The sequence below is a fragment of the Tamandua tetradactyla genome, chromosome 15 (genome assembly GCF_023851605.1).
Source record: "Tamandua tetradactyla isolate mTamTet1 chromosome 15, mTamTet1.pri, whole genome shotgun sequence".
NCBI lineage: Eukaryota > Metazoa > Chordata > Mammalia > Pilosa > Myrmecophagidae > Tamandua > Tamandua tetradactyla.
Genome location: NC_135341.1, coordinates 22,486,376 through 22,513,365, shown reverse-complemented (window position 1 = coordinate 22,513,365; position 26,990 = coordinate 22,486,376). Strand labels below are relative to the sequence as shown.

The following is a 26,990-nucleotide window of genomic DNA, read 5'->3' as shown; positions in this document are numbered from 1 at the left end:
ATTCCAAGCATGATCTACGTTGTTTCCTTATTTTAGGTACTTGAATGAATAAATGTTTATTATGAAGAAAGTATAATTTTTGAAGATGGCTGTTCCTGATCCTAGAATCTGTTCATTCAGGGAGGGTTTTTAAGATAGTTGAAACAAAATTGGACACAGATAGAAAATTTTAATTGCATGCTCAGTGACACACGAATGTTATCAAGAATTCTATCTCCATTCCTTTGAGCTCAAAATTACAGACAGTACTGCCTCTTTGAACATACCACACCTGAGAAGTATAGGAGCGTTAAAACTTAGATTTTCTTTTTGAATTCTCTAAAATCCCTGCCTTTCCTCTTATATTCCCAGGCACTGCTGAAGGTCGAGAAACAAAATCTATCAAGGGACTTCTCTGAAATGAGCAAGTTAAAATGTAATGCCCACACGATATTTGTTCTGAACCAGCTGCTTTTCTTAAGTATTAAATCCACAATGTACGTGCAAGAGATTTAGCTGAGTCTTGAACATGGCAGTAAAAAGGTGAAGGCAACCTAGCACCCTAGTCAGTGCCTGGCCCTGAACAGAGCCCCACTAAATAGTTACTGGAGGAATATATTAAATTAAATCAAATACACAGTAATGTAGATATTCATGTAATGAGAAATTGAGTAAATAATAACAATGAGGATGTCAGCCCATTTTTTCTATCAGGAGATATGTATAGTATGATCTCATTTTGTTACAAACTCACACACACAGCCTGTCTGGCTGTCTTTGGATGAGATTTAAACAGTAACCCCAATGGCTCTCACATCCTTTCTTGCTGCCCTGTAATCCATTCACCACACAGAAGCCAGAGTGAGCTTCTTTTAAAAATACAGATCAGACTGTGTGCCTCCCCTGCTTACAACCCTCCACTGCCTCTTCACTGCTCTTCCACATAACTGAAGATGCTTTGTGGCCCACAGGGACCCTGCATGGTCTGGCCCCTGCCCACCTCTCTGACCTTACCTCCTGCATCTTTGCTCTACTGTCACCTCTCACTCCTTTTAGTTTCTACAGCATGCCAAACTGAATCTGCTCTGAGGCTCTTTGACTAGCTGTTTGATCTGCCTGGAATGCTCTTCCCTTGAAATTCCCCTGGCTGGTCTGCCTTAATCATGTCTGGGCTCAGATACCGTGTCCTCAGCGAAGTGCCCTCCCTGGCTGCACTGGCCATCCTCATGTTGTGCTCTTTTATTTTCTGCATGGCTCTTGACTACTTGAAACTATTTGTTTACTCATTTGTGGTGGATTTTTTCCCCGACAGGAAACAGCACTGTGAGGGCAGGGACCTTGTCTGACTTGTCTGTCATTCTTCTCCATGCCTCATCACAATCAAGGAATAGAGATGAATGGAGAAAAGCATGGGAAGATATACCTCAAGATGTTAGGGATAGATGATTTTTAATATTTTTTTCCCTTTTGCGCATTTGTGTTCTGCAGAGATCATGCACTACTTGCGTAGTTCTTTATAAATTCCTAGAATGCTGAGCCAGGTTCAAGGAAGTGGTTTTAAAGATTGCAAAAGATGTGTTACCTAAATGCGCCATGCAGCTACAGTAGCACCTGCAGTGTCATGAGTGCTCTGTCAATATTTGTGAATCTGTTTCAGCCTTTGTGCTAAGGTAAGACATTCACCCCGAGGTTCTGTACTTCACTGCCTATCCAGGTCTCCACGTGGGCGCACATCGAGGTGCAGATGTCCAGAGTGCTTTGTTTTCCAGGTGTCTATCCCTTGTCCCCAGTTGTGTGCTCTTCTCCAGCAATCACAGAGTTATTTTGCTCCAGGGAAAATCCATTATAAACAGCACCTGGGGCACTATAGTGCGATTTGCTTCAGCACACACCGCTTTTTTCAAAGCTAATGTGGAGCCTTTAGCTCTCTGTCACAAAGAAGCTGGATGAACTGTCTGCCTGTTTTCTTCCAGGAAAAAAAAAAAAAACAACCATGATATAGTTTATCCTTTCTGAGTCACTTTAACAGTAACTTGGCCAGTAACCCTTCATTTTACTAATAGCTTTAGATTTTAAAAATTTAATAGGTGTGAAACAGAAATTATTCTTCATTTGCTTTTTTAGTTTGCTAAAGGCTGACCTGGTAAATTGGCTGTCATTCAGCGATTTTACAATAGCAGAGTTTCCTTGCTATGCTACTGTGGTTCAAGTTCTAGCTCATTTGTGAAGTCCACAAACTTTATTTTGTTTTGATTTTGATTGTGGTAGTCTATATATAACAGTAAATATCTCATTTTTAGCTATTTAAGTGTAATTATATTCATACTGCAAACTTCTATTTTAACTTTCATTCTGGAAGTCTGTGCAAACTTGGGGGTTGTTGGGATCATAAGAGTGGAAAACTTAGTCACTAATTTAGAAACAGGAAAGAGCTGTTATCTTAAATATCATATCTATGTTTTGTTGACATGGAAGTCTTATCATTTTACATTCAGTAGAAGGTTCAGTTAGCAATAAAGCCCTGAAATATTTTGTGCTAGACTCAGGTAGCTTTCATCTGATTGACTGACATCCTGCCCAAATTTAGGTAAAGGCAGCTAAACAAAGAGTAATAAAAACTCATTTTATTATTAACATGACAAATGCAGACAAGTCATGGGAAAAATCATTTTCTTCACCACTCTGCAAGAGTGGGAGATATGTACCAAAATGTTCAGAAATCTCCTAGTAGTATAGAGTAGTGGCCCAGATTGACTCTAGAGCAGATCCCAAGTACACACTGTTAGATCTGTTTTCCTTTGGAAAGTCAATACTGCTTAAAGAAAAATTCTTCAAACTATGGCATGAGATAATTTCTGATTGCATGTGGCTACAACAGCTCTGTATAAAGCTGAGATAGAATAATCTGCGTGACATTGCGGTCTCCTCACCGTCCCACAGATCTTTGGTTTATAGAGTTGCCTTTTCTAGCCTTCCAACTCCCTTCTTTGGCTTCTTAGAAACCTGGTGTGCCCAAAGGATCATCCCAGGATACCTGTGATTAGACGAGAAAAGACACCTCTGAAGAAAAGTGACAGAGTACCACCCCCAGGAAAAGGAAAGCTCTAGTTGTGTATAAACTTGGCTTGGTGCGAGATGCCAGAGGAGTGGGATGGATCCCAGCGCCACCGAGTCCCACAAAGATGCTGCCTGCTTGGCTAAAACACCCAACAGTAGGGCCCGCTATTGTGAAACCGCCCTGCCAGATGAACAGGGACCCTGCTCTGGTCACAAAAGCCATTCCCGCTGAGCGGCCTCATTAAATATTCAGCCTGTGCTTCCGGCAGCTCATTAGGGCCGCAGTGAGCAGTGACGTGGATGCTGGAGAGCCGAGGGCTGGCCAGCCTCGGTAGGCAGAGGCTGAGTGAGGTGCTGATGGCTTTTCTGTTCACTGCCTATGATGACCAGTGTTTGCTCCCTGCTTTGCCTGAAGTACAGGTAAAAAGAAAAGAAAACAAAAGCCAGCAAGTGACACTTGAGGACTTCAAGTCCTCTCAGATAGTGTCTGGCAGGAGCCTCTGATTTTGAGCGCCTGCCCTCTTGAAACCCTCTCACCCCTTGAAAGAGCAGTCTGTGGCTTTGGGGGGTGGGGGGCGCTTTGCTAAGCATCTAACGTTGTGGTGACACGGTTTGCATGGGCAGTTCAATGACTGTGTTTAGGGGGTTTGAGGTGTGGTTTGGAACTTAGCATTGGGGGGGTGAGAATAGCAAATTATTTCTCTGTAATATGTCAAATTTAGAAATATTGAGGGGTAATCCTAGCAATCTGTGCTGCGAGTTTACTCTGTGCGCCAGATTTTCACATATTTGAATGGTTCAATATCAATCCTTTCCCTCTCAACTATCAGATTGGATACAGACAATAACAAACATATTCATGAACTATTTTGGGTTTTTCCAGTAGGTTGAATGTTGTCCCTCTTGAATCTTGTTCCTTTTCAGTGGGTTTGTATTCAAAACTGTGTGATGTTTAAAGCTGGGGAAAATCTGTGAAAGAACTGAAAATATGATGAACTCAAAGTGTCTTTCTCTGGTCTCACTGTTGGCATGTTTCTTCTCTTTCATACACAGAAAATGTTTTCAGACAGCTCATTTCTATGTGGAAGATAGCAGTTCACCTCGGGTGGTCCCCAATGAAAGTATCCCTATTATTCCCATTCCGGGTAAGTAAGACACTCTTATTTCCAGTGGGCTAATTGTTTTTCTCTTTTGTTCTCAGCTGTATGTGCAGCCATGACAAAATATTATTTTTATAGCCTCTTAAAGATTACCCAGTCTAAGTTATCCTTAATCAAGTATAAGTGAATGAAATCTCTTCTACTTTTCATATCTGTAAAGTAATGGAATCCTCTTTAAAGAGGAAGAACAACCTCAAGTTCACAGGGAGGGAAGGGAAGTAGGAAAAAATATTTACATATTTACAGTATACTTGGGCTAAATTCCGTTTTGACAATTTGTGTTAACTTCTGAAAAAATTTGCATTTAGTGAGACTTCAAAGATTCCTTATTCTGAAAATAATTTACCTTAGTTTTGGTCCTTTGGATGTTTGTGTGTGTTGGGATATGTTATTGGTCCGACATATATTTTATTTGTTTTTAGATAAAAACCTCAAACACTGGGTTAATTTTAGGGGTAGGGATTGTGAGAGCACACTGTAGTGAATCCTAGCAAATGCCCTAAACTTTCAGAAGTGCTGCAACAGGTTAGCTGTAATAGGATTTAGGATTTGAAGAAGGTTCCCACAATTTTCATTTCCTTTCCTTTTGCCAGATTTGAACCTCTTTATCCCTCTGTGTTTCATTATATGCTTCCATGTATGGATCTTCAGATATTTCACACATCATCCTTCTGATGCTATTCTTTTGTAAACAGAGGCACTGCTTTTTCTCTGGTGTCACCCTTCAAGTCTGAAGCTCTCCCTATCCTCCTTGCCTGTTTAATTCTCCATTATACTTTGCACCGTCTGATGTACTATATATTTTACTTGTTTGTCTGTCTCCTCTCACTAAATTGAAAGCTCCGTAAGGGGGAGGAGGTATCTCAGTGCTAGAATTGCATCTGGCACATAGTAAGCACTCTGTAACTATTTGTTGAATGAATGGATCAGTGAATGAGAAGTGCAGCAAGCTTTCCTTAAAGTTCTTAAAAATCCATGGCTCTGAAGCTCAGAGGTACTGTTACTCTCTGGGTATTAAGGGTTGTTTCCATTGTTTGCAGATCTTCACCATACAGTTATGGTTTGGTGACTTAAATGGCCCTCTATATGTCTGTGTATGTTATGAGATATTGTTAGCATTTGCCATAGTCAATGTCTCTCACTAAAACTTGTCACACAGAAACAAGAGGTAACAAAAATCTCTAAGTTCTTTTTGGGTCATTCTGTGGCTGCTTTAAATGATTCCCACATAGATGAGATGAGTTTTGTGCTACTGTATGTTCTTCACCGCTAACCCTAGCCCTTTATTTTTGGTAGAGGAAATTGCACTCTTGCCTTTTAGAGAACAGAAGGCAGTCAGGAATCATCATTCTTCCATTGGCATGGAATAAGTAGTTTGGTCAAATCTGGATCTGTACAATTGCATGTGTATATCCATTTCTTCTTGTATCACCTAGACTGTGTTTTGATTTGTGGAAAATGCCCGGGAGCCTTTCCTCTTGTAACTCTTAACTGATTCATCTGACAAACACAGCTGCTGGGTAGCTGAGTGCAATTGAGATATATTTTAAAAGGTTAAATGGTGAAATTCTTCATGGGCTGTATTTCTTTTCTTTTCTTTCAACCACTGGATTAAGAATCAGAAAACTTAGAATCTCACCCTGCCTTCATGAATCTGTTGGTCAATTCTCTGACTTTCCGAGCCTTAGTTTCCAGTGTCTGTAAAATAAGGATACCTGACCACTTCAAGTGTCTGGGAAAATCACCTTAGATGCTATATGTAAAAGTACTTTAGAAACTGTAAAGTAAACTAGAAACATAAACTGCTCAGAGTTTCCTTCCCAACTCATGATATCGTTAATCCTAGCAGTCAGGTGAAGAAAGCATTTGCATGGTCTCATGTTAAAATGATCTAGAACCCCAAATAATGGCCATTTGGCCTGGCCAAGTTGCAGCTGTCTTCTCTGACTTGGACTTGAGAACTAACTTTCAATTTCCTGGAATATTTGAAAAATGTTATAAATTATGCATGCCTTGTCACACCCCTTGAATAGGTAGGTGTCTTAAACCCAAAATGCTTTTGAATGTTTTCTGCTTCATTTCCCAGCTGCCTGTTTAATTACCGATACAACTACTCACAAGCCAAAGGCATTTCTTTAAATGTGTGCTTTCTTCCTTTTAAATCTGAATTTCTCCTAATTCACACTCACTGGTAGTATAAGTATACAGATAGAGAATTTCTTCAAGTTCTCCAATGACTGAGAAATCCACTATATTCAATCCCACCTCACTTTGTGTAGTAGATGCAATCTTGATGAGTAACAACTCATTTGTAAATTGAATTACTTTAAATGCTCTAAGGCAGTGTGATGTTAAAGAATTTACCTAGTGAAATCATGAATGATGCTAATCTTTCCCTTTCTCAGGTTTTCATAGATAGCACTCTGTTTCCATGGAGGCACACCTAGACAAATTTATTCCACCCTTAACTGAAAAAGAGTTACCCCTAAATGACCTTTCCTTAAGGAGTGTACTTGATCACAATCTCGTTTTTCTCTAAATAAAACCACACAGACCCATTTAATAATCACTTAACATTTATAAATTATGTTGTAATGTATGAAGCACTTTAACAATTCATTATTCTATTTATTCTTATGTTTTTTCCTGGTGATTGCAGTACAGCTGTATCTTGTATCAGAAAATTCAGTATTAGAAAACTACAAGTTTTAATATATTCATTATTTTCACTCTATCAAAGCGTTTACCATATCTGTTCTTTATAGAGACCTCTGTGGGATCAATTTCAAATGATTTACCTTAAGAATTATCTAATGCTTTTATTTCTAAAAATTGTATGATATTTATAAAGCTCATATGGAATACTTATTCTGCCAAATGAATAAATTATATTTTATTCTTAACCTAATGTTAACCTAAAATTAGGTTTTATTCAAAACCTAATGACAAGACTTCTAGGCCCCAGATTTATCGACTTATGTTATCACTTGAACTTCTTTTCTAGTTTTTTAAAAAAATGGTATTTCTAGTTGATCACCAGTCTTCTGAACCATAATATTGGTTAAAAATATGTGCAGAAAGATGAGACTGAAAATTTACGTACCAAAACTTCATAAAATGGATCTCCTACGTCTTCATTGTAAACTATATTCCCTTCCTAGAACTTATTTTACGTTTAACCCTTTTTTGTTTTTTTAGAAAATATGTTTATCGAGATTTAGTGTTCTGTGTTATTTGCACTACAATCTTATGGAGGTGGGTATAATTAATATCCCAGTTTTACAGATAAAACAGCTGAGGTTCAGAGACATTAATCTGTCCAAGTTTATATTACTAAATGATGGCACTTGCACTGATGTACCGTCTGTGTGACTTCAGAGCCTAGACACTTAGAAATGGCTCTGCCTTGTCTTGGCATGCTTTTCTGATAGTATTGGTATCTCAAGACTTCCAAGTTCCTTATTTGGACATTGCTTCATTTGAAATAATGAATATTTTCTTTAGCCTCTTCTGAGTTGTTCTTTCACTAGTATTGACCATTTGCTTCTCCTTTAAACTCTATTACATTTTCCTAGGAGTAGTTTCATAATTATTCTTACAAGTTTGCTCCAAATCTGAAAATCTCTCTTTTCAACTTTGTTCTCTGGTCATTTTTGTTCTCTTACTTTGTAAGAAAAAGACTCTCAGTCCACCAATATTTCACTTCCCTGCGCATAAACAACCCTGTGTGATTTGAATGGCTTAGGGAGCAATTCACAGACACAAGGAATGTTGAACAAATTTAGACACTAAATCAGTGAACTTTTGGATGATTCTGGATGATTTAAATTCATAAATAGTCCTGGTCTTTAAATCCCAAAATTTTTTTCATAGAATAGAATCGTAAATTGTGCTTACTCTACGAAAATATTATAAACTAGGTATAAGATTAGGGAAAGTTTTGTGAACTTTTTGATACTTATTCCTTGGAAATAGAAGTTCTAAGAATTTTTTGAGGAATTTTGAGATATCAATTACACTAATTCTAAGTTGAAATTTAGGAATGATTGTTAAGGAAATCCAATGTCTTCTTCCCATTTAGAACAGCAAAGACAGTCCTTTAAGAAGGTAAATTTTTTCTACTCTCCACCACATGTATTAAGCATGCTAGAGACAATGAACATAGTGGATCCAAGGGGAGTGGGTTAGTTGGCCACACCAGGAAGCACTCACGATGTAAGATCATTTACCCAAGGGGAAAGAAGCATTTTTGTTTCTTGTGGGGTTTTTTTTTTTTTGAGATTAGGTTCGAAGCACTAGAGAAGTGACAGCAATTCCTTTGTCAGAAAGATTTTGAATCATAGCCTGCTCCCATATACAATATATATGTTTTTATCCCCCTAGATGTATTAAACTGTACAGGAGAATGAAAGACATTTGGGTTTTGACTCTTAGTATTTTTTACTAATGGTTTTTCAAAATTAAATGTTCTATGGTGACTGGTTTCCCACTGTTACACTGCGAAAATAAAGAATAATTGAATGCAATAACCCAGTTATCAGTTCTCTCATGTGTGTTCCATCTTCTAAAATACTGGGATAGTAACAGATTTCCATCTCTTAAGATCCATATTATTCTACAGTTTATACTTTAAGAATTGACTGTTTCCAACCTGGGTTTTTTTTAATAATAAACTTGAGTAATATTTTCATTACTGTCAGTAATGAAGCATTACCCACATATGCCATCTACAAATTACATCTAATGCTATAATCTTCTAAAGGCTTTCATTATATATCATCTTTTTAAATCATAAATTACCTTGTGAAATTAACCTGTGTATGGAGCATATTGAAGAGGCTTTCCATATGTGTATATTTGTCGAAATTAGAAAATCTAACGCTCTAATAAGACTGTTGGAAAACAGAATGTTGCTACCCGGTAGCTTAAAAATCCAGAAATGAGTCATGCCTTTCCAGCAGTTAAAATACATCTTAATAATTTGAAGGTCACTGGCTTCAGCAGGGTGCCAGCATATAAAGGGGTTTTAAGCATGCAGTTTAAAACCCTTGGGACTAAACCAACCTTGTTGGCATATTTTATTTATACAGAGATTATCTCCAAAGGAGATTCATTGGTCTTTTGACTATAATGAAGCCCCTTCTTTATTGCCTTTATTGTGTCATAAATGAAAAGCGATTTCTTTTTAATAGCAGGAAATAAAATGTTCCCATCTCCACAGTATTCCTTGCATCCTAAGAGTCTGATTTAGGCAAAAATCTATTTGTTTTATACTGTCAGGAACAAAAATCTCCATGTTCTTTTATTTCATATTTCCTTTATCTTCCTAAATTGACACAGGGGTATTACCAAGCGCAGAGAGAGGCCTGGATTTGGCTTCTGAGAGGCTGAGAGGGCAGACAAGATGGGGGCACTGAGTTTCTAAATTAAGGTCTCACCACTAGAGCATGGTCAGTACTACTGAGGATAACACAGTCATGAGGACCTAGGTTGGGGGGATGGGGTAAGGTCTGAGCAGGATTGACTGGAGTGAAATACTGGCCTGGGGCTTTATATACTCTCCCTGCCCAGACAAATTTGTTCAGAATTTGGGATGGGGCTGAGGGAACTGCTACAGGTTAAATGAACTTTGTAGGGACTGGCCATTGAGCAGGTGATTCTAGGCACTCTGGAATCTTAATTGTATTTGTATGTGTACCCATCACATACTACCACTGATCTTTTCTTAAACAAACCTTAAGGCAATCAACCCTAGCAGCTGAGCATCCTGAAAGGAAGATAAATACTATGTCAAGGCAACCAGTTGACCAGTGTGAATTTTCCAGGCAACTAAAGCCTACCTTTAAAGCCAAAGCCTATCATTTCAGCCCTTTTCATTGGTAAGTTCCTCTACCATGAATTGGTTTTCTGACTCTCAGCTTGCATGTATTAAACGTAAGGTCTAGTGAGACAGTGGATTTTGGACGTGCTCCTTAGCCTCTCTTTTAGCCTATCAGCCACAGTTTCCTCATCTATAAAATGGGGGTAATCACAGCACCTGGATCACAGGGGACTGTGTGAAAAGCCATTAGCATCTAATAAATCATAGTTATTAAACATTTACTAAATGTCAACTACTCTTATAAGTACTTCTGTCATTTAGTTTTCACAACACTCTTATGAATTAGATACAATTGTTGTTCCCATTTTACAGATGAGGAAACAGAATCACAGAGAGGTGACATCACTCTACCAGACATTCTGTCTCTGGGTACCTGGCACCTAGGAAGCATTCCATCAGTGGTGGCTGATAAAAATAACAGCTAAATGGCTTTACTGAATTACACGCTAATAATGTTACTGAGTAGGGTGCTGTGGCTGTGTTTCCCTGTGGCATTGTAGAGACAGCCCAAGTTGCTGATTTTCCTTTTCTCTGATAATATCAAACCAAAAATTAAAGACAAGAAAGCTAGTTTTTTCTTTTCTTTTCTTTTTGACAGTTATCCCTTAAGATTAAAACTAAGCAAATTTAGTATAAGTAAAACTAAAGCAAAGATCAAAGTATTGGTGACTTCCTTCTGATAGTTCCGAAGGTGCCAACACGATGGACATTGAAGACTTTTGAAACAGCTTTTTGTTATGTCCAAATGTGTTGTTCTTTTTTTTAAAAATATATATTTTCATTTATTTATTTATTTTTATTTATTTTTAATATGGGCAGGCACCAGGAATCGAACCCGGGTCCTCTGGCATGGCAGGCAAGCATTCTTGCCTGCTGAGCCATCTTGGCCCTTGGCTTGTTTTTTTCTCCAAAGAATTTCTGTGCTTCTCAGCAAAAGTTACTGTCATTTGTTCACCTTCTTCTAATGCTCTGCTTCAGGTAACTACAAACAACCCCCCCCTAAAAATAGTGTCAAGACTTTTTTGTCATTGATTGGCCAACATAAATCCTCTCTCTTTTTTCTTTTTTTTTTACAGAGTATAATTCCAACCACAACAGGCTAAAATCTTGAAACTTAGCATAAATAACATTAATAATAATAATGAACCCTATTATTCAGGTGACGATTCTCAATTGAATCTATCAACCATTTTATAATGAGGTGATTAAGTGATAACAGCAGTGGTCAAAATTCTGTGAGTGCAAACATTGGTATAAAATTATAAGGCAATATTTTATAAATTGTTCTCTGCTTAGTCCCTTGTTCTTCCTTGGACCACGGTGCTTTGAGAAGGAGGACCAGCAGTCTGTCATACTGCAGAGGAGCACACACTTTGGGTTTAAGAGACCAGGATCCAAGTCTGGGCTCTGCCACTTACAAGCTGTATGACTCGGGATAAGGAGCCTCAGTTTCCTTATGTGTAACATGAGGATGACAGTGTCTTTCACTTGGTTCTTATGAAGATAAATGAAGCAGTATATGAAAAACATTTGGTAGAGCCCCTCGATAAATGGGCTCATCTTAACCAATTCATCATTATACTGTTTACATTATGCCATAACAATCTTCCATGTAACCTGTATCATATTTGTTCATTCAGGTAGTGAAACCATCTTCCCTTTGATTCCAGCCAATCTTATTTTTTTAATGTACCCCCCAACCATCTACCACATTAGTGATATTTACTCTGATCTAAGTCTTCAAATCCATCCATTTTATGGCACTTGAAATCTTTACCACAAATTGACCATGCTGTCCTGCTGCCTGTTCCTTATGTTCATTGTTTGCCAACGTAATGTTGTCTTTGGGCAAAGACCGTCTCCCTAATGTCTGCTGCATCCTGGGTGCTCAGTAAATGTTTCAGCCAGCAGTTTCCCATTCACTCTGACCCAGACAACAGCTATTCTCTAAGTCCGAGCACTCTTTACCTTGGATCTGTGGCCATCTACCTCTGTCATACTTTAGCCTTCAATTAATATTTCTGAACCTGTTTTCTCAACTGTAAGATGGGTATGAGAACAGTACCTATCTCTCAGGACTGTTGGGGTGATTAAATACATGCTATCAGATATAAACTATATGTAGTTAATGCTGCTAATACTGTCAAAGGACAGTCTTTGATGTAGCTCAGAGGTTTAGGTGGAAATAACTATGGATGCATGTCTTCACAACACAAGCTTTTCCCAGATAAAAACTGAGCAGATCAGGTCTAGGATACTGTTCTAATTGCCTAGTCTTCTGCTAGTTACAGTAATTTTATAATTACTTGCCTGGCTAATGTTGAGAGAATTTAATAGAAAAACTACGTAAGAGGAAAGCTATGAGGACTTGTTTTTAGTCATAGGCTTATAGTCATCTTAATATAGAGAAAACATATTTAGGACCCCTCTGCATGATTGAAAGCAAATAATGCGTTATCTGGGTAGCTGATGCTGGTCAGTACAGCAGAAGTATCTGTATATCTGCCCATCTGATAGTTTTATGATGTTGTTGGTGGTACCTGGAAACCCAGAGCAAGTGTGGTTAGATTTCCGTGGAAAAAGGAGCAAATTGGAGAGAACAGTAAATCGTATATTTCCATGATTATTTTACAGAGAACTGCTGGATTTTTGCTGGAATGCTCAGACCGATTCCTGAGCATGTTGTGACCTTAGCTTGGGCATTACAATTGAGTACTCTGTAGGAAGAAATAATAAATTGTAAGCCTAAAAGCATTCCTTTTAATGATTTGAGACGGACTGTGCCCTAAATGCTGTGGTTTTTACCTTGCAGAGTACAATAACTCTTAAGCTGACATGTTTTTTGTTTTGATCCCAAGTCCAAGTCCTTAATCATGACACCATAAGTTTTTTGGACTCTAAAATTCTAAACTATCACTGTGGGATTAATGTTGCCCTTAACCTATTACATTATTAACTATATCACTTCTGCACTTGGGAACCCTATTGTGGCTTTCATTTCTAAATAAATAGGAAAGAACTGTTGTGATCTATATACTGGGGTGTTTGTGGGGATGGGCTGTCTTCCAGCTCACTCATTTTGCCTCTTGTCCAAAGATGACTTTATCCTTGCGTTTATCTTCTAGAGATTCTCTAACTTTGTACATATTAGCCCTTTTCTAAATTTAATGAAATTGAAGCCATTTTATTTCCACTTAACATTACTGTAGAATTCACTTACTTCTAAACATTGTAAGTAAAGTGATCAGATCATCTTGGAAATTTTTCTTGAACTGTGCTTTCTGCTAAATATTCTGGGGGAATGTTTTGGCTCTGCTTACTTTGTTAATGCCGGTTACATCATTATGGGAGCTTTAGATTTCTTGGGTGTGTAAAATGATTGCATATTCATGAACATTTTCAATCCTGAAATATTTGTAAATAACTTGGCAATTTTTTCCCCTAAGGCTGCCTATTAAAATGATTAGATCTTTAATTGTTCACACGGAAAGAATTTGTGCTTACAGAGCTCCACCTATTTGATAAAGTAACATTTCCATGCTAAAAACTTGGATTATGAACATACAAGTCGCCTTCCTTAAATGAAGTACATAGATGCTATTTTCCCCTTAAGAATGATTCAAGTTTGAAAATGTCAATAGATGCAAAAAGCCACCCTAGAGCTTTGCTCTCTCAAAAGAAAGTAGAGAAGGAATGACATAGTCAATGTTAACTGTCACCAGATGAAGAGAAATCAGATTGTCAGGCCTGGATCTATAAAATTCTTGCCAAAGTAGGACCTCATTTACACATACAGATCTCATAGCCTTTGCTAAGAAAAGCATCTGTGGCAGTTTAGATGTTTGTGCGTTTGCCAAAGATCTTTCACTCTGAATAAAGTAAATGTCATGTCTGTTGTTTATCTCAAATTCAGCAGAGTATTTTTAAAAGGAAATATTTGGGAGTGGGGGGAGGTAGGCACGGGGAAGGAGAAGGAGGAGGTTGGGGAACGCCAGTTACTTGGGTGTGGCAGATTTGCAGCAGTACTCAAGTATCAGATTGGGTCTGGATAAATAAGCTTAAGACATAATTTGGACTGATGAACTGAAAATGTCCTTTTGAAATGTAAGCTACACATTATAATAAATCAGAACATGGAGTCTTCCTCAATCTACCTAGTCTGTCAACACTAAAAAATCCAGTTAATTCAGTCAAACTGATTGTTTGGCATCATGTAGACACAGCTGTCTTACACTAAAATTTTGAGCACTTAAAGATAGATGGCATTGTACCCAAAGCCAGCTGGTACAATGGCATCTCTCTGCCATTGTGTATAAGCACTTGCTTAGACTTCAAAGATTGGAATAGAACTTAATTGCTGCCAAGTTCAGGGAGGACCCCAATAAATAGCAATTTAAAAAAATCTGTGATAAAATTTCTTGGCAAATTAGTAACCTTGGTGGGTTCAGACTTTAAATTAAGAGTATGATGTGGTAAATAAACTATGCAAATTGCTTTTAATAAAAAAAATAAGTAAAGGGAATTATCTACCTACATTTTAATTTAAACAATATTTAACCTGGCTTCTAAGCATTGAAAATCACAATGAGATTCTAATGTAAAATAAATCCTGAGACTTTTCTTGACATCAGTTTCAGATGAAATCATTATATCACTCTTGGAAAAAAAGTCAAATATTTGTCTCAGATAATCTCTTCTCAGTGTTATTTGTTTTGTGGAACTATTCTGTGTGACTTTGAATATTGTTTTATCCCCACAGATGACATGGAAGCCATTCCTGTCAAACAGTTTGTTAAACACATCGGTGAGCTCTATTCTAATAACCAGCACGGGTTCTCCGAGGATTTTGAGGTATGTTTCAAAACTGGAAATTAATTCCCAAAAAAGTATTATATTGTAGGGATTTTTTTTGTAATCTTTAACCAAAATTATTCCAAGGATAATAAAACAATAACTGTGGAAAATAGAGATTTCTTTTTTCCTTATACTTACAATTTTAACAGGCATTCTTTTCCCAATAAAAATTAGGTGAAGCAGAATTGGTTGCATTCATCCAGACCATGCACTACTGTGAGAGAACAGACTTAAGAAAGAGAAGAGGCAGCTGGTGGGGATCAGTTTTTAGGGTTCCTTCATCATTTTAATTCCAACCAAGAACAGTAATCGTAGGCAAAGCAAAGGGCCCCCTAATTCCACCTCACTTCTGGGACACGCATAGTATAGTGGCAAGAACAGATGTGAAGATTGAGAACCTGGATGCTGGCTGCAGTAGTGAGCTTCACCTCTCTCAGCCCATTTACTCCTCTTAAAAAATGATGATGATGCCACTACATCCCAAAACTGTTGGAAAAAGTAAATGATTAACATCTTTGGAAGTGATAGGTTAACTCTTAAGGTTGATAGTTTTTGTTTTTGTGATTATTAATCCTTTGAGAGAAGACATGGGGTAATGCAGCCTTCTGATCTTAAGAACTGGTGTGTAGGAAGCAAGGTAGAGAGAGGCTTGCACCACTCTGCCAACTCTGGGTTCCGTGCCAGTTCAGCAGTGACAGGGTGTCAATGAGGAGCTATTAAACAGACTGCCCTTTTCTTCACTGAGGCGCTTAACTAAGGCACATCTCTGGCAGCAAGAGTTATGCCGAGGAGGCCAAGTTTTCATGGCAGCTCGGCTGTCTTCTAGTTTTGTGGGTAAGTTGGTTGCTTTCTCTGTCTCATTTCTACTTTAAAATGGAAATGATGATGATGCTAGCCTGCCCAGCTCTTTACTCAAAATTGGTCATGGGGACCAATGAAATGATAAAAGAAGGTAAACACTTTGGGACCATCTAGGAGCCATATAGCTGGGAAGGTATTATCATCTTCATGAACAATGAGAAATAAATATAGGGCCAAAAACTGCCATCTCTATGCAAATTTGGAATCCCCAAAGGCTATCATAAAGGCAATTTTATTAACAGCTAGCTTTAAATAAAGTTTTTCTCTTAGTTTTTGTTTTGTTTTATTTTCTTTGAGCAGAATGAAAGCAAAGGTGGTAGAGAGAAGGAACCCTCTCTTTTATTCTGCAGTCATATGTTTTATAGAATGAACAAAAACATTTCAAGTATTTAATAATTTTATTAGATTCTTATGGGTGGGGGGAAGATGCCTGTTCGACTACACAGAACATGGTTTAAGTCAAACATTTTGTATTCATGAAGACAGCAAATGTGTGTGGTGTTAAAGTGATTTAGTTCAATTGACTGGTGGCTGGGTGACTGAGCAAGAATATTGAGGCATTTAACAATGCTGATGGTATTCAGGACAAACATTTGTCCTCTAGAGAGCAGAATTTGATCAGGATGATCAAATGCAACTCTGCTTTCTCAATTATTTATGGTTTGAGACCCCAGTGCTATTCATCACAGCTGGTTTTGACACCACTTAATTATTCAAAATAATCAGCTACACCTCTGTAAACTTGATCTGACTTAAAATGGGCATTGCTGCATCAAAATCATGCCTGTGAACAAATCCTGAGCATCTGTACCCTATTTCTATCCTAAAAAAATACTGTGGCTGAAAGGTTTCATCTCCCAGATTGAACTTTATGGCATGACCATTATCATCTGATAGTTACAGGAGTAGAACAGTGTGGGCAAGGAGGAAGGAGATATTATTCTACTATTGTCATTTCACAGTCTTTCCTGAGTTTAAAATTGGGGCTATTCAGAATAGGAACAATATACTCTTTCCTGAAAAGAAAAGTTAGGCAGCCACATGAAGGGAAGTAAGAGAGTAACAGAACTCATTAATATGCTGTCTCCTTCTGATTGAAAAAAAAAAAAAATCAAAGCATTTTAAAACTAAGATTCATTCTTGGTAGCTCTGCTAGAAGGCTCAATTGGTATTAAGCTATTTGAGACAAGGCAGGAGAAATAATCTCGTTTTATAAACAAGAAATAGTAATGGGCTGCATGAGGAAGAGCAGTAGAAAAGATGTGTAATTAAGAAAAACAATGTCCTTGTCATGATAAAGAAATTTTAGCATTGGATTTCCAGATCCATTTGTGTGGATTAATGGTAGCCAGCATTTACTAAGTACTGTGAATGGATTATTTTGATCATTTCTCATAGCCATCCCATGAGGTTGGTGCTTTTTCATTGTCCCTATTTCATAGATGAGGAAACTTTACAATTGAGGCACTGGGTGGCTACATTTTGAAATGGCAGCAATAGGATTCAAGATCAAGGCTATCTGATTTAAGCCCGCATTTTTAATCTTGATGCCATTCAGACTCTCATTAAAGCAGTGTCTTCTAATAAGCTGAAGTCAGAAACAGAAATAACCAAGATCACCAGTGACTGCCTAAAACTGATCGTGCAACTAAGAGGCCAACAACTGCCTTGACCAAAGGGATGGGGGTGGGTGGGGGTGGCACAGCAAAATAAGGAGGCCCCTAAGAGTACTAAGGGCCCATTACATGATCTTTATGTTCTAGATTCTTCCCAGAAATAGATGAGAATTTGACTTACTAAAACTTTATAAAACCTCTGAATAGGAGCCTAAAATTATTCAAGGAACTAATCTTATGATTTTAGAGAAGTATGACTTAACAGTTGATGAATTAGACAGAGTCCTTGTCTTCAAGGAGTTCAGTCTACTGTGGAGAGACCAAAGTGTACACAACTACTGTAGAGGCAGGCAAAGCAAACTAAGTGCTATAATGCAGGTATAAAGTTCTAGGAGAGTGTAGAAGAAAATGGCACTTAAGAATGTTGATGGAATATTTCAGCAAAAATTCTCTTTGCCAACCTTATTTGAAAATCTTGGATAGACATAAGAAAAGCTTTGATGATTAGCTGTCATATTTCCAGAACTTTGCTGTTTGGAGGAGAATAAAAAAAAAAAGATTCACTGGCAATTTTGAGTCTTTGTCTAGAGATAATGCTGAAAGTAAGCACTTCTCCTTGTCAGATGAATATCTGTGTCTGTTAAAAACTGGCAGTATCGTACCTTTAACAGTTACTGGAGATAGCATCAATTCTTGTCTTGGGATTGTGCTAATTCCATGAATCTGTTCCCTTGGTTATTTGAGCTGACTTCAACCTCACGCTTCTTCCTGGGAAATGGTTTTACAGAGTAGCGTTAGAGATGAACAGTCTCTTCTCCAGCCTCCACAGACATAATTCGCAAGGCTTCCAAAGGCACAATGCTAGCCTACTATTTCAAAAGAAGGGCACTCCAAGGCTCTGTGGGTCAACAGAACTAATAGATAGAGGTCAGAAGAATCAGAGGTTGAAAGGCTCAGTGCAGAGAAAAGACCAGAGGTCCATAGCCCCTTGATAAGATCCACTGGGGGGATCATTCATATTACAATTAACTCCAGCTGAGCTAAATTTGGGCTGGTTCATCTTAAATTAAGAGAACAAAGCTTTGTCCACCTGAGCCCATGCACTGTGGGATCAGTGACTACAATCAGTTTATGTAAAATGGAGAGTTCCAGCATCATCAATGACATTTAATAGGGGAGCCCCAGGACAGAGGTGCAGTCCTGAATAAAGACTGCTCCCTGCAAGATGGCATAAAAATGACCCTTTATAGAGTTTCCTTGAGGATCCATGTTACAAAATGCCAGTTTGGGTTGTAAATATTTTAAAGAAATATATTTTTAGACCCTCATGAAGAAAATCATAGCTGTTGAAGTAGAGATTTTTATGAAGAGTGAGACAAAAAGGGAGTAAGTCAAATTTCATATTCTATATGAAAAATACCATCTTATACAGTCTAGGTGCAGGATGAAAGGTGCTGTATTATTATCACCTATCATGGGTTGGTTTTCTGGAGGGAAATGGTGGTCATTTTAGGTAAAGATAAAAGGGTTTGGATGGGGGAGTGAAGGAGAGGCGTTCTTAGACAAATGTAAATGGCAGTGAAGCAAAAAGTAGGAAATCATATGGTCTTTTCACAGGGCAGAGCGTTAAGACCATTTGGGGTCTGGAAAGGATTTGGAGAGGATGGGATCAGACCATGCTAAGAAATCTGGAATCTATCCAGGGGGTTCTGATTAAGAGAATAACAAAATCATAGCTACATTTGGGGAAAAAAATCAGTCTGGCCACAGTTTGCAGCCTGAACAGAAGAAGATAAGACAAGAATTCACAGTGTGGTGGCCAGTACCTAGGGAGCACCTGCTCTGCAAGCACCGGAATCCAGTCATGAACAGGACCCGGCAGTCTTCTGTAGAACATTCCTTTTAACACAGTCACAGGCTATCTGAACTCAGGGCATTAAGAATGTTATAAATACTCGTTCAGTATTTGGTCATCAGGTCCCAGATACTTTCTTCTCAGCTTGCTTTATGAAGCTAAGTAATCTGGAAGATTTCTACATTTATTTTAATTTAGTTAGTTATATATTTTTAATTGAGCCATAGAATGACAGGACAGTGGGGCTTCATGTGCTCATTAGCCTCTCACATAAACGATTTCAAGCAAAAGGTTATTTAGTCTATTTCATCTCCTACTAATTCTGGGTTTGCCAACTTCTAGTGTTTTTATTTTTACAAATTTCCTATTTTCATCTGGCAATCTCTTGGAGTTGTATACCTGATAAAACTCAGAATATCCCTTTTGAGGATTCCACCTTTCTTGTATAGATAATAACATACAAACCACCTTAAATCGTAAGCTATTTTATTAAAGTGCTGAATAGGTAACTTAACTATACACACTCCATCAACGAGTCACTTTAAAGAGTCTTAACACTTATTAAAATCACATTAACTGTGCAATGCAAAGTCCGGGATGGAGAAAAGCCACTCCAGGATCAGATGATATTAGCAGCATCTAAATGAGCCAAGCAGTACTGCAAGGAATTATAGATGACATTACTACCCACAAGACAAAATTAGAAGGCCTTAGGCAAACCCCTTGGGTTCTAATAAAATCAGATTTAACATTATTTATGGCTATGTTTTGTTTTCTGTCATTCACATAATTGGAAAAGTGAAGTAGAAGCAATGGATCTGACCAAGGGTTTTAGATAACAAAGAGTTTGATTGACCATATTGAATGACTGCTTTAAACAGTACAGACACCTGCTCCCAAGCAGCCTTGGACAATTGTATTACATTACAATAGAGGTGCAACCTCTGCCCATAACTAGGGTGGTCAGATCCATACTACAGGGAAAACATTTTGCAAGACCCAGTGAAACCCAAACTTAAAGTACTAAAAGTTAAAATCTTTTAGCATGAGATATCTGAGAAACTCAGCCCTGAACAGGTCCATGTAAAACCGAGAAACCAAGAAATGTCAATTTGTTTCAGGGATTCATGGAGAGATTAAATTAATGTCTTCCAGAATATCAATTCATTTTCAAAAGTTTTCTGCCCTTGAAACTATTCAGAAGGTTATACCTCACTCAGGCTTTTCCGGCAATTCCAAAAGGTAGTTTCTGCCAGTTTTCCAAGATTGGTTGGCATGGTTTATATTCATGTTCTAGAAGATGTTAAAATATCGGACTCATTACTTTGTGCCCGTACTTTATAATGTCGTTTAGAATAAAGAACCAGGGATAGCCTCAAGGCTCTTTAAGTGTTTGCCAAACTGTAGGTTATAAACCATTTTAGACTAGAATCGAAAATATCAAAGTTTATCACACATAGCATGGGTAAGAAAGGAGTAAGAGTTGTGTCATGACTGTGTTTGTCATGACAATCCAGCCTTGATTCTTGAAGTTGATTGTGTAACTATATAGCTTTTCAGTGTGACTGTGTGATTGTGAAGACCTTGTGTCTGATGTTCCTTTTATCCCAGGGTATAGACAGATGAGTTAAAAAAAATAAGGATAAAAAATAAATAAATAATAGGAGAGATAGAAGGTAAAATTTGGGTAGATTGAAATACCAGTGGTCAATGAAAGGGATTGGGTAAAGGGTATGGGATATATGAGTTCTTTTTTTTTTAATTTCTTTTTCTGAAGTGATGCAAATGTTCTAAAAATGATCATGGTGATGAATACACAACTATGTGATGATATAGTGAGTCACTGATTATATACAATGGATGGACTGTATGTGTGTGAAGATTTCTCAATGAAAATATTTTTTTTTTAAAAAAGAATTTGTGTCATGAACACACATCCTAGAAAGGAGTTCCGAATTAATGCCTATGGGGCTTTTTAAACAGACAACTAGAAAGACCTACAATTATGAAAAATTTAATATATAGGTTCCATGAATTGAAGCATTAATGAATATGGTTTCTTTGAATGGATAGTAACCCTTTGTCTTAATCCTTAGTTATATTCCTTGATTATAGTGAGTTTCTCCTTGGAGAGAATGACAGGGGCTCTTTCCTGGAAAGTACTTTGTGCCTATAAAAGACAACTAGTTCCCTGTTTTCATTATGCTTAGTGTAAATGCTGTGGAAAACATCCATAATTGCTATGCAACTCCTTTGTGAAAAGTCTGTATGCCCCTGAACTCTGTTACATCTGTTACATGTAAAACATTTCTCCTGATAATTTTGTGTCACTTTGCTCCTGCTCTTTGTAGCAGCTGTGCACTGCTAATGACTACCCTTATTGGTTAGCTCCATACTTTGAATTTGAAGCACACAGTGTAGAAAATTTTGGCTTTTTAAGCAACCTTGTATTAGCCAAATGGATGATGCATATATCCATGGTGAAGGTAACTGAATGAAGTTGCTGTTGCTTTTGCTATTTTTCTAAGGAAAGATAGTTAAAATAAAACTAGAAAAAAATAAACAAATAAAATTAGAGTTCACCATTAATTTGTCAGAGCCATACATATCTGAGTCAGATATGATAACTAGTTGTGCTATAAATTAGTGTTATTTCAGGACTGGGTCTTTATGGTCAATTTGCCTACTGACAGTTATGAAATGGGGCAATAAGGCCTATACGTACATTGCAAAGCCCAGTGGAGATGATACTTCTGCCTCTAGGCTGTGCACTTACTGTTCTCTCTGCCTGGAAAATTCTTATTCATCCTTTAAGATCCAGGTGAATTATCTCCTGTCTAAAGCCTTTCTCTGTTCCTCTATGTTCCCATCATTGCTTCTTCAGGTCTCTATTAATCACGTTTGCATGGTCTTCACACCCAATGGACTGTGACTTCTTCAAAAAGAGATATTTTATTGCTTTTGTATCCCCATGCCTGGGAGAATGCCTACAGTAAAGTAGATAATTGATGAATTAATGAATGGATGAAATCCTTATAGCCTCTTCACATCTGTCATACACTTGTTATACCAATCATTTCTAAAGTTGGGTCTGGAGAGGTAATGGTGGCTGTGACTAGGGAGCAAAGTAAATACATTATGCTTTTAGAAGGTATGCTTTCTTTAGAAAGAAAGGTATAAAGTTCCTTTCTTTCCATGACCTTGTTTTTTAACAGCCAAAGTGTGTCTGAAGCCTTGCTGTTTGCTTTTTTTCTCTAGGAAGTCCAACGCTGCACAGCTGATATGAACATCACTGCAGAACATTCCAATCACCCGGATAACAAGCACAAAAACAGATATATCAACATTTTAGCATGTGAGTAATATACCCTAAGCGATCTTCAACTACAAAGAAATGGAATCTTCATGCGGGGTGTGAGCCAGGCAGGCTGAATCAGGGTGCCAATAAAGAATTATGCTTGTAAGCTAACCTCTCATTAGCCAGTCTTCAACAAAACTTAAGGAATAGGGATATTTTATGCCCCTTTAGCTTTGTTTTTTTTTTCCAGCTGTTCAAGTTCAGTTACTTCATAAGGTGACTAAAAGAAAATGTCCTGAGCTTCACTGTTTTCACATGAAGTGATCAGATGCTGGGAGCCAAAGTTTGACCATAGAGGGTCAAGTAAGTTTTTGTTCAGGGTTAAATGTCACTTGGCTATGTTGACACTGTTTTAATCAGTGAGAGCCAAGTCTTTTTCTTACAAATAGAAATACAGGAAATTTGATCAAGTAAGCTGAATTTCAAAGCAATCCTTCTAAAACTAGGTTATTGGTCTATAGTAAAGGATTAGCCTATAGTCATTTGGCCAGTGGGCTTCATGCTTTCCATCATATTTGGAAAGTCTGGAATATCCCCGAGGTTAGGGACTTAACCAAATAGGTATTCTTCATACAGAGCCCCAAGAAATACCCTAGGAACAGAAGGTATTTCCAGAGAATGCCACTTTTCATGGACATATATAGGGCTTAGGTCACAGCAGACCTGGCAGGTAATATATGCTTTCATATTAAGGGCAGGGATATAAATGTTTATGGTTAGCAGACACTGTGATGAGGAACATGTTTCATAGAATTCTATAGAATAGAACATTTAAATTGGACCACTTAAAATTTGAAGATTTCTAGATAGTTTATTAAATAAAGATTTACTTATAATTCATATGCCATATAAAATCCACCCATTTCAAGTGTGCAATTCAGTGGTTTTAAGTGTTTGCACAGAGTTGTGTGACCATCACTACTATCTAATTTTAGAGCATTTTTATCACCCCCAAAAGAAATCATTACCAGGTCACATTCCATTTCCTCATCTCCCCAGCCCCAATAACCACTGATATAATTTCTTTCTCTATGAATTTGCCTATTCTGGACATTTTATATGAGTAGAATTACACAATATCTGTCCTTTTGTGTGTGTCTTTCCATTAGAAAATGTTTTCAAGGTGCATCCATACTACTGTCTGTCATTTTTATTTTAGCCATATTAGTAGGCTAAAAATTGGTATCACATTGTGGTTTTGTTTCACATTTCCCTATTGTCCAGTGATGTTGAACATCTTTTCATGTCCTTATTGATCATCAGTATATATTCTTTGGAAAATGTCTATTCAGATCCTTAGTCCATTTTTTAATTTGGTTACTTGTTATTGTTGACTTGTAAGAGTCCTTTATATATTCTGGATAAAAATCCTTTATTAAATATGTGATTTGTAGATATTTTCTCCTATTCTGTGTGTTGTCTGTTCACTTTTTTGATGGTGTCTTCTGAAACATAAATTTTAAATTTTATGTCATGTCCAATTTATCTATCTTGTTGTTACTTGTGCTTTTGATGTCCTATCTGAGAAACCATTGCCCTAATCCAAGGTCGCAAATATTTACTTCTATGTTTTCTTCTACAAGTTTTATAATTCTGTCTCTTAAACTTAGTTTTGTGATGTTTTTGAGTTTATTGTTTTCATATAGTGTGAGGCAGAGTTACAACTACATCTTTTCCCTGTGTTTATGAAGTTGTCCTCCCGTCATTTGTTGAAAAGCCTGTTCTTTGTCCATTGAAAGGACTTGGCATCTTTACCTTTATGGTCAGAAATCAGCTGACCATAATATGTAAGGGTTTATGTCTGAACTCTCAGATTTTATTTCATTGGACCATATGTCTACCCTTTTGCCATTACCAGTGTCTTGATTACTGTAGGTTGGAAGTTTGGAAATTGGGAAGTGTGAATCCAACATTGTTCCTCCATTTCAGGATTGTTTTAGTTATTCTAGATCCCTCAAACTTCTAAGTGATTTTAGGATCAGCTTATCAATTACTGCCCACACCCCTATCCCCACCCCCACCCCCCAAAAAAGGGCAGCTGGGATTTTGATGGGGATTTTGTTGAGTCTGTAGATTAATTTGGGAAGTGTTGCCATCTTAACAGTATTAAGCCTTTCAATTCAGTCCATGGGACATCTGTCCATTTATTTAGGTCATCCTTAGTTTCTTTTAATGAAGTAGTCTAGTTTTCAGTGGATACATTTTGTACTTCTTTTGCTGAATTTCTTCCTAAGTATTTTATTCTTTTGATGCTATTGTAAATAAAATGTTCATAATTGCATTTTTAGATTTTTCATTGCTAGTGTATAGATATACAATTGATTTTTTGAGTGTTGATCTTATATCCTGTAACCTTTCCGAACTTGTTTATTGGTTCAATTGTTATTTTTTTTGTAGATTGCTTAGCATTTTCTAAGCACAAGGTCATGTCATCTGTGAACAGAGATAAAATTTTAGATAAAAGTTTTAAAGAGCCACAAGTCATTATCTTTTTTTTGCATGGGCACACACCAGGAAGCCACAAGTCATTTTTGAATAGTAGTGTTTGCTTCATTTATCTGATAAATAAGGAAGCAGTAAAAGAGAGAACAAGAACGAAGAATCAAACTTTTCTTCTCTCTCTGACTCTTAGAATAGATTGTCTCTGGCAATATTTGTTATCTTCCCCAGTCAAGGTTGACCTTGCTATGATTGTGAAGATTTGTCCATCCCTATAACTCCTAACCATATAAGTCAAACAAGTATATATACACACATCCATGTCTTGCGTGCATCTTTACACATCGTTCTCCACCATAGCTACCTTTATTTTTAGTGACATCACTGTCTTGGTTAAAAGTATTTAGCAAAGTGAGAGGAAACCCAAGCAACTTCTGTGAGTCATGGCCAAGGGTAATAGTGTTTTGCTAGAAAACTGTGATCTCTGGTTAAATGTGGTTATACTTTCACTAGTTCATTGGGGTTATATCTGCACAAATCCAAATTAGATATAGCAAATTAGAATTTGCTTCCACAAATTCAGAGTTTGGGACTTGGTGTTCTTTTGGCTGCCTGGTTACACAGGTCATTTTGATCTACTGCTATATGAATGCTTTTATTCATAGCATGGAAACAAGTAAAAGGAGTGCTTGAATGTGCTAGAAAGACAGTAAGAGGGGAAGGCTTCTCTCACAGAGCCACCAAAGTATCTGTGGATGCCACTACAACACCTCCTACATTGATCTACTTAACCAGCCTTTTAGATCACAAAGGAATTTTGCAAGTTGAAGATTGTGTTCTTATTTGTCAGGGAGAAATAAAATATACAATATAATGCTACTAGTGCGTAGTAGTTTGTATCTAGATATCTTAAAACTTATTCATTTGGGGTTCTTTTTTGTTTAGCATCCACAATTCATGTCAACCCTAATGTGAGACGTTGTCAGGAACAACAAAAGTGGGACATGTCTCAAGGATGTGAGAAGTACTTGGTATAGTTTGAAGTCAACAATGTCCAGGCTAATCTGCTCATCAGACTTCCTTCTGCACTAACATTTTATGATGACTATAAAATGGAAATATAAAACTACTTTTGCCCATTCTATTTCTAGCTAGGGAAAATAAATTATGACCTCAACTTCCTTTTACTTCATTTGTTGCCCCCACCCACCCACCCCAAAAAAGAGGGCTCATGCTGGGACAATCAGAGATCCCTACCACCTTTCATTCATAAGCTAAGGTTAAGTGAATCCTAAAATCTGATCATTGACTTCAGATTCCTCCAGGGAGATTGCTCTTACAATTAGCTCTGGTTTCCTCAATTTCTTAGGTTCTGTAGAAATGGCAGAAGGTCCAACCGAATTTAACCATGAAATTTCCTGAAAATAAATATTCCAGATTTTATTTTTAGATGTATATTAATTAATAGGGAGAGAATAGGGGGGACATAGGTTTTCAAAATATAGGATAAGGAAATTTTGGAGGACTGACTGTAACTTACAATAGTTTTGCATGAACTAATTAGGATCTTAATTTGCATTTCTTGGATACTTACAGGTCAGAGAGCATGAAGTAGAGATGGTTCTATGTTCTTGAGACAGGTTAGCATGCTCTGCCTCTGACTATTTGTTCTTTTGACAAAAGGATTCTTGGGTCACTCTAAGGGAAGCTGCATTGTCTCTTTGCTTTGCTTTGTACTTAGAATGCTCCTAGTTTTTTAATTATACATTTTGTTTTTGCTTTGTTTTTTTCTTTGTCCTTTATAGATGATCACAGTAGGGTGAAGTTAAGGCCTTTACCAGGAAAAGACTCTAAGCACAGCGACTACATTAATGCAAACTATGTTGATGTAAGTCGGAAATATTTTTATAAAACTGTTACTGAATATTGA

The 26,990-nt window shown here is 37.3% G+C and overlaps 1 protein-coding gene and 1 long non-coding RNA gene across 9 annotated transcripts in view; one reads left to right on the top strand and one right to left on the bottom strand.

Moving 5' to 3' along the window:
• LOC143656980 (uncharacterized) overlaps positions 1-26,990 on the bottom strand; it is a 131,690-nt gene that overhangs the window by 11,304 nt on the left and 93,396 nt on the right. For 4 of the 5 annotated variants that reach the window (XR_013162672.1, XR_013162671.1, XR_013162670.1 and 1 more), the window contains 2 exons: positions 18,071-18,176; positions 14,770-15,417 (listed from right to left, as the gene is read on the bottom strand). This is a non-coding gene — a long non-coding RNA (uncharacterized LOC143656980). Of the gene's footprint in view, positions 1-14,769; positions 15,418-18,070; positions 18,177-26,990 lie in introns of those variants that run through there. The other variant, XR_013162669.1, reaches the window with a different exon arrangement.
• Positions 1-26,990, top strand: part of PTPRG (protein tyrosine phosphatase receptor type G) — a 730,904-nt gene that overhangs the window by 671,793 nt on the left and 32,121 nt on the right. For all 4 annotated transcript variants that reach the window (XM_077128810.1, XM_077128809.1, XM_077128808.1 and 1 more), the window contains 4 exons: positions 4,090-4,181; positions 14,837-14,928; positions 22,522-22,618; positions 26,866-26,948. In XM_077128810.1, coding sequence (XP_076984925.1) covers positions 4,090-4,181; positions 14,837-14,928; positions 22,522-22,618; positions 26,866-26,948 — 364 coding nt within the window. The remainder of the gene's footprint in view (positions 1-4,089; positions 4,182-14,836; positions 14,929-22,521; positions 22,619-26,865; positions 26,949-26,990) is intronic.